The sequence below is a fragment of the Larus michahellis genome, chromosome 16, assembly GCF_964199755.1.
Source record: "Larus michahellis chromosome 16, bLarMic1.1, whole genome shotgun sequence".
In the NCBI taxonomy this organism is placed as follows: Eukaryota; Metazoa; Chordata; class Aves; order Charadriiformes; family Laridae; genus Larus; species Larus michahellis.
The window spans coordinates 9,626,703-9,634,740 of NC_133911.1; the positions used below are offsets into that span (position 1 = coordinate 9,626,703).

General features: G+C 54.9%; 1 protein-coding gene across 1 annotated transcript; it reads left to right on the top strand.

The window, feature by feature from the left end:
- Positions 1 to 8: 8 nt before the first annotated feature.
- PHF13 (PHD finger protein 13) lies at positions 9 to 2,804 on the top strand. Its single transcript, XM_074560716.1, has 4 exons — positions 9 to 225; positions 670 to 771; positions 1,161 to 1,713; positions 2,139 to 2,804. The coding sequence occupies exons 1-4, from the start codon at positions 187 to 189 to the stop codon at positions 2,363 to 2,365; spliced, it is 921 nt and encodes a 306-aa protein (XP_074416817.1). The 5' UTR covers positions 9 to 186; the 3' UTR covers positions 2,366 to 2,804.
- The last annotated feature ends 5,234 nt before the right edge of the window (positions 2,805 to 8,038 follow it).

The window sequence follows — 8,038 nt, forward strand, 5'->3', positions numbered from 1 at the left end:
CGGCCCCCGCGCGGACGGACTACAGCTCCCGGCAGGCCCCGCGAAGGAGGACTACCGCTCCCAGCATCCCCCGCGCGGGCGGCCGCCCCTTCGCCGCCTCCCGCCGGTACCGAGCGGTTCGCGGGTGTCGGCGCTGCCCGGTTGCCGCTGCCGTCCCGACCCCGCCTCCGCCTCCCGCGCCGGGACATGGACTCCGACTCCTGCGCCTCCCCGTTCGCCCCGGAGGTGAGCCGGGGACCTGGGTCGGGGCGGGGGGGCGTCTCCCGCCGACCGGCCCGGCCCGGGCCGGCCCGGCCGGCGGTGCCCGCTCCCCGGTGCCGTTTCCCTCCGCCGCCCCCCCCGTGGGGCCGGGGCCATCTTATGCCGCCCAAGCGCGGCGGGCCGGGGTGAGGAATGGCGGCGGCGCGCCCCGCCGTGTCCTGCGGCGGGGGGCGGCCCACCGGCGGGCCCGGTACCGAGACCGGGGGTGCGGTCGGGGGGTGCTTTGGGGTGGGGGGGGGGGTGAGGGGCGGGGGGGCGGCGCTGCCCGGTACCGCCGCGGGGGGTGGGGGTGGGGCGGCGCGGGGAGCGGCGGCGGGCGGGGCCGGCTGCAGGGAGCGGCGGCGCCTCCCCCCGCCCCCCCGCCATGCCCGGCCCCGCGGCCGCCGCTGACCCCCCCTTCCCCCGCAGGACTTCTCCCCCGCCGCCCGCCGGCACCGCACCGTGGAAGACTTCAACAAGTTCTGCACCTTCGTCCTGGCCTACGCCGGCTACATCCCCTACCCGCAGGAGGTGAGCGGGCACCGGGCACCCGGCGGCCGCACCGGGGCTTTTGTAAGATCAGCCGCCTCCGCGACGAGTCCCCGAGACAAAAGGGGGAACTCCGGCGGCCGGGGGCGGCTGCGAGCCACGGGGTGGGTGGGTGGGTGGCCGCGTTTCGGGCGGGGCGAGGAACGGTGGGGATCCCGCAATCTCTCCCGCCACCTCCCCCGCACCCCGGGCAGCTCCGTCCGCGGCTCTGTGCCGCCGGAGACTCCCCCCCCCGGCGGCCCGGGGAGAGCGGGAGCCCGGGCGAGATGGGCCCTGCGAGGCAGCGCCTCAGGGGAACGGGCGCAGCGCCTCCGCCCGCACGCGAGTCAGTCCGAATTAATGCTTTTATCCGCTTCCTCGGCGTTTTCCAGGAACCGCCACTGAGGAACAGCCCCAGCCCCCCCAACAGCACCGGAGGCACCATTGACAGCGATAGCTGGGATCCGCGATTCAATGACATCCCCTCTTCCGTTTCCCTGCCCGCCAAGAACAGAAAGAACTTTAGTCAGCTTAAGCGAGCGAAACCCTACAGTTCCCTGTTCCAGCGGGCAAAACCCGGCAACTTCCTGCCAGAGCGAAAGCAAATCGATAAGATCAGGAAGAAGAAAAAGCTGAAGAGGAGGGAAACGGAGGTGTCTGCAGAGGAGGACTACGAGGAGAAGCTACTGGAGCTGGAGGGGGAGGACTCTTATGTAGAGACACCGATGAGCCCCTCGTCTGAGGGCGACACTCAGTCTGCGGCCGAGCACTGCTCGGTGTGGGACTCTGACACCCCTTCCAGCGTCTCCTACCCTGCCGTGACGGCCGAGCAGACGGTGGAGATCCAGAGCGTGGGCAAGCGAACGGTCATTCGGCAGGGCAAGCAGGTGGTCTTTCGGGATGAGGATGGTACCGGCGATGACGAGGACATCATGGTGGACTCAGGTAGGTGGCCTGGCTGTCCAAGGAGGGTTAGCCAGGTGGACGCGATGGTGCTGTTGCCGATCGCTTTGGTACTTTACTTGTAGCATGAGGATAATGGCAAAGTGTGCTGCCTGGGCAGAATTAACAGTGGTTGGGTTTTTGGGGGGAAGGAGGGGGTTGGTTGGCTGCTTTTGCAATAAACTGAGTGAAAAGCTGTGGCTTTAGAGCAGCAGCTGGTTCTTCTCTCCTGGATTATGGCCTCTCATGTACTGCTGAGAGTCTCTTCCTGTGCAGGAGAGACTAGTTTCACTTAAGATGTGGAAGAATCAGCCAAGTGCCTGCCTTTGAAACCCAGGTACTTAACGTAGTGCAAAAGGAGAGTAAATTCCCGGTGCGGGTGAGAGGCGCTGGCTGTCAAAAACACACCTTGCTGTTTGGCTTTGCAGATGACGATTCGTGGGACCTAGTCACTTGCTTCTGCATGAAGCCTTTCGCCGGGCGGCCGATGATCGAGTGTAACGAGTGCCACACCTGGATCCACCTCTCCTGCGCCAAAATCCGCAAGTCGAACGTCCCAGAGGTCTACATATGCCAGAAGTGCCGGGACTCCAAGTTTGACATTCGCCGTTCGAACCGTTCCCGGACGGGCTCGCGCAGGCGCTTCCTGGACTAGGGGAGTGGGGCGCGTGCTGGTGCTGCGCGGGCGGGCGGGCGAGCCGGACCCTGGCCGGGAGGCTGGGCAGAGCTCCCCCGAACTGCTGCTGCTCAGGCTGAAGGGCTGCCCGGCCGCCTGCCGGAACAGGGACGAGGAATTGCCATGTCAGGGGCAGCCGGGGCTGGAAGAGGCCGACTGGTCAAAACTGCTGCTAGATACCGATTAGCTCAAGGGACAGACTAAGCTCTCTGGGTTCGGTGGGGTTTTGTCCGGTTACGACTATGAATTGGGTGATGTCTGGGGAATGTATAATACCTTTGCCACGTATGTTTTCTCATCCCATCGGGAAACTGCAAACCTTCTCTGTGCTAAGAGACTCCTCCTCCTCCAAAGAGGGAGGAGGGGGGAATCCGTGTGAAGAGTCTGAAAAGTAAATGGCCATGTGTTTTAATTTTAATGTAATATTATACCTGCCCATTTGTCCATATATATCAATCTTAGATACTCTAAGGCTCCGTAGGAGTGAGCGTCAATGCATACCGACCTCTGTGCGACCGGCCTCCTTCAGCGGGCCTGGGCAGTAGGGGAGTTCTGGGATTTGGCATCGTTCACCTGGAAACAGGACTTCTTCCTGCGCCGAGGGACTGGCGCGTTTAAAGAAGGGAGCAGCCCTTTTTCTGGACAGGCAGCGCTGGGGATTAGCAACATCGGATTTCTTCCTAGAAGGTCTCTTTTTCGTGACTTTGTTTTGCATGATTGGCTCAAATGTGTGTATGGGGGGTACTGTTTGCTCCACTTCCCAGCCCTTCGTTAAACTCTAAGGTGCTGTTTTAAGAAGACGCTGACTCTCCCTTTTCTCAGCCCAGAATTCAAACGTGGACTGTAAAAGGAGCCGTAGTAAACTTAGAACCTGGCAGGTCTGGTTTGGGATTTGATCATTTCCATCCGAGTACTACAGCTGAGTTGACTTTTGTTTTCGCTGTTTGTTTTTTGAGAATAGATTTGTAATCAGAATCTTTAACCTATTGGTTGCAAATTATACAGAGAAAAGCAGATGCAGGCTATGCAGCTAGCAAGATGAAGTGCAATGAAGATCCATCCGAGGCAGGGGAGGACAGGAGAGCGCTGAGGCTCCTGCCGATGCTGCGGTCCCTTGACGGGACTTCCTGGGGCCTCAGCCCGAGGGAAATCCATTCAGAAACGTGCCAGGGAGTTGAGGCTCATGAGCATGGCCACCAAGATGGTGGCATTGTTCCTCAGTGACCAAACAGAGTGAGCTGTATGTATCGCACAAATTTGGTTTATGTTTTGAGGTATTTCTCTGCAGTTACACATGATGAACAACGAGTGCTCTGTCCGGTGGGACCGTGCGGGGAGTCACTGGCCATACCACGGCTGAGGCAGGACTGGCCATACTGGTAGGAATGTGTCCACGTTAGTCCTGCAGATACACCGCGTTGGACCACCCGCCTTATCCGAGTACTGGCTCATCGGGAGATGCATCCTGGTGATGACCAAAGGTCTTCCCGGTACACAGAGCCAGGTACCCTCCTTCCGATGGCTGACACGGGGCTGACAAAGCTCCAGGCCCAGCACTGACATGCCTGCGGCTCCGCTGCGGGGGATGCGGGGGTGTGAGAGCTCTGCCGGCACGGGTCAGGACGACGGAGCTGCACCACGTGCAACTGTTCTTCTGTCCTGCTTCTTTATAAAAATCCCGTTCCACCAAGCCGCAGCAACTGACTCTGGGTTCTGAAAACCAGCTCCAGCTTCTGTAAAATCTTAAGACCATGACTGTGGTACGCTGCCTTCCAGAAGCTACGTGGAACCACCAAGGAGTTTGCCAAAGACTTGCCCCTGATGGCTGCCTGACTGTCCTTTGCAGCCAGAAAAATAACCAAAGTTCTCAAATGCTGCCATTTCACTCTGCAAACTTTGGAAGATCCCAGTCGCAAGCTGCGTAAGGGTTGGACCTGCTCTGGAATTTGTATCTCTGAGTTTACAGCGTGTCTGCAATTCAACTGGACCTCCGTGCAGCGTGTTCCCTGAAGCTTTTATGGGAGAAATGGCAAACTGCCAAGCGAACTGGCTCTTTTTCACAGAGGTTCGATACTAATCAGCGTGACTGACTCTTGTTCTGTTACCTTTTCAGATTTATCCAAATAGATGGTGTCCGACAAGTCCAGCACGTTACAATATCAGCAGAGAGAGAAACAAAAAAAAAGTAACATCTCCATTCTTTTAGTTCATCACTTTCAGCCATGTATAATTATAGTTTAATTCAGAACTTTATTTTTTCATTAAAACTGTTTTAATGAAACATGTTTTTTTTCTTAAATGTGAAACAAGTGAACAATGATTTTGTTTTATTCTGAATTCAGGAGTCGGCTGTTATGATTTACTGGTGTGTAAAGCAGTTGTGCCAGGTGGCAGCAAGACTTGATGCTTCACGTGCTCTTCCCTACAGGATGCGCAAAGTCAGGTGCGGATAGAAGTGCTGCAAACGCACCTTCCATGTGCTGGCAGGTATCCCCACCTCTCTTTGCAGCAGTTGCTCCTTGCCCAGCCTCTGCTGTAAGGTAAATTGTGATGGGTCCCGTTCCTGGCGCAGGGACAAGCACGGGGTAGGGGGGAGCGATGTGGGCAGGTGATGCCGGAGCCCGGAGTGGCCGAAGGCAGATGGGCCGCTGCACCGGGCTCACTGACGGGGACCTGCGGAAAGGTGTGGAGGCTGGCACGGGTCCCAGGGGAGGGCTGGGGTCCTTGGTGGAGAGTGCCTGAAAGGCAGGCTCGGTGTGAAGAGGCCAGGCGCGCGGCAGGGTGAATCACGGCAGGTGAGACTGCTGGCCAAGGTGGCCCCATGTCTGTCCCGCCTGCCTGAGAGCCTGATCCCTGCAGGACTGGGCACTGCAGCCTTGGAAACACCAGGCCTGCTCAGCCAGATCCAAAAACCCCCTTTAAACCCTCTGTGAGCTGCGCCAAAGGGGAGTTCCTGCCCTCCCACCCCTGGGTGGCACTGAGGACCCCAAACCACCAAAGGGATGCTGGTGCCACCCCTCAGCTCCTGTTCGTGCCATGATCCTGAAGGCGCTGCATTCAAAGCAGAAGCCTTGACACCTCGGCAAACTTAAAAGACAGCTTGCATCTCTGGAAATGGTGCTGGACAATATTAGAAGCTAAGCTCTGGCTGCTTACAGCTTCTATTTTAATTCTGTTCGTAGTTTTGTGTTTTATATAGTGATCAATAGAAGTCCCCGAGGAGTTGTAGCTGTAAAATGGCAGCTTCTCCCAGCGCAGAAATGGTGGTGGTGAAAGCAGCGGTTTTTTAAGTGGGGCTATTCTTACAGTGTCTTTAAAACTTTGCACTGATAGAAAGTAAGGACGAGAGTAGGTATTCAGCAGGAGAGACCAACCCAACACCTGGCTCTGAGGGAGGAGATGACAGGACAGGGAGCGGACACCATTCAGCAACCCTCGACAAGGACAGATGCTGCAGGGAAGCAAAAATGGAGCTGGAGCATTAACTACTGCAGAGAAGAACCTGCTGCAGCAGCCTCACGGATGGGGAAGGGCACTCGCAGCACTTGAAAGGAGAAAAGCAAGAGTCTGAACCTTTGGCGGGCCGATCTGGCAGGAAAAAACAAGCTATATACTTTTTATGATGTTTAGCCAGGGAACGGGGCAAGGCCTGTGTCAGTATTAATCATGAGGGATTTTACTTTAACGAGAGTTGCAAATTCAAGTGTTCAAAGTACAAAGTTAATGTTCATCTGCCCCTCGCACAGATTTCTTTGCGGTTAGAGAGAAGGTTAATTCCGAAGTGCTGTGGGGAGACAGCGCAGGGGGGAAGGCAGGAGAACGGAGCCCGATCTCTGAGAACACAGCTGTGACCGGGGAGAGCACCCGCCTGCCGCCAAGCCCTGGCCATGCGGCCGAGCCGTCCTCAGGTACGAACGCGCTGCCCGAGTTGCACGGGACGGGGGCTGGACGGCTTTCACAGCAGAACTGGGGCCTGGGGCTGTGGCTCCTTGTCGCCTTTCACTGGCTGGGCCACCCTGGGACGTGGCTGTCAAAGACGAGAGCACACACAGGAAAACAAGGGAAGACTCCAAAAAGTAAATCCTAAACCTGTATCTCCACCTCAAGAACTTCCAGTTTAAAGGCTCTGGCTGAAAAGACCAGCACAGGTTCCCAGATCCCTATTAAGGTATTTTAAGCATTTGCTGGGTCAATTAGAGACGGACGTGTCACCTCATGTTCCTATGGCATTTTAAAGTTTGCACCCAAAGATGCCACCCCGTTACAGGTTTTAACAGCTGGAGCAGGAACAACGCACTCTGCCTCTCAGAAACGTTATCTGTCAAGTGTAGCAATACCACGGGATATCTTGGAGTACTGAAGCAGTTTTTAGAATCACACTGCTATTTCTCCACATTTTAGTGTAGACAATATGCAAGAAAACACTTTCACGAGAGCAGGAACTGTCTCAGGAAGTTGTCAGAAACGAGGAGAATTGTTTCATTGCACAAACTTTTTTCATTAGATCACTCCTCAGTGTCACTGCCCTGCTAGATACAGGCCTATGGTAAAATTCTGCTTTGTAATTAGCAGTAAACATGTTGTCACTATTTTGCACTTGCTTATGCAAAACTTAATTCTCCTCCTGGGAGTGTTTTGCCATATCCGAGTCACTCCAGACCGGCCCTTACTCCTGACCAGACGCTTCATGCAGTGACAAGGCACGGACAAGGAATTCCTGGTGGAGATTTCTGCCCGGTCCAACTCGTTGCAGATAACGTGATCCAAAGAGGTCAATAGGCAGGATGTGACAGAGGGTGCAGTTACATTTACAAAACTTGCAGCCCTTGCTTTTCAGGAGTTTATTTTCAAGAGTGTCCTACAGATGCAAAGGGACCATGGGCTATTTTTCAGCTGAATATAATTTATTGCACGTTTTACATTTAATTTCAGATCAACAGAACACAGCAAGTGTTCTGAACATTGAATCTGTTCAATCCCAACAGCAAGTGGAATAAAATCCTGCACCAGGAGCTAACTGGTCACAAATGAAGAGTTTTGTTTTGTTTTTAATAAAAACAAGCGAACACCCCTTCATTGTATCCACTTGTTTTTTAGCGTCGGGGCATCTCTTTCAGACTGGCTCAAATAAGTCTGCTTTTGGAAACCTAATTCTCCCGTTACAAGGACTCGAGCAAAGAGAACCACCGTTGCACAGAAAAAGGGGCCAGGTACGCGTCAGGAAATGATTCATGGCAGTTGTTGTCAAAAGCAACACTGTGCTGCCAAGGTACAGTTGGGTTTTCCCCTCTGTCTCTCACGTGTAAGCAATGAAGGCTGTTCTGGGACTCACCAAGAGCAGAACTGTGACTGAGAAACAGCCACTGTTATTCCTTTTCTCTATGAAAAAGACGGGGTAGTGTTGACGTATGCAGTGTGTAGTAGATACTGTAAGGCTGCCGTTTCCATCTGCTGTGTCACTACAACAGGACTGCCCTTTTTCCTGGTAAGTCACTGGCATGGCTTCTTTGCAAGAGTAATCCAATGGATTTATGTCATAATTGATGCTTTTTAGAAGGGGCAGCTGAATTTTACGTTTTCAGCTCTTTACCCACTTGGCATCTGTCCTCACTCTGGTCTGATTTACTTGTATAAACTACATTCCTCTTTTTC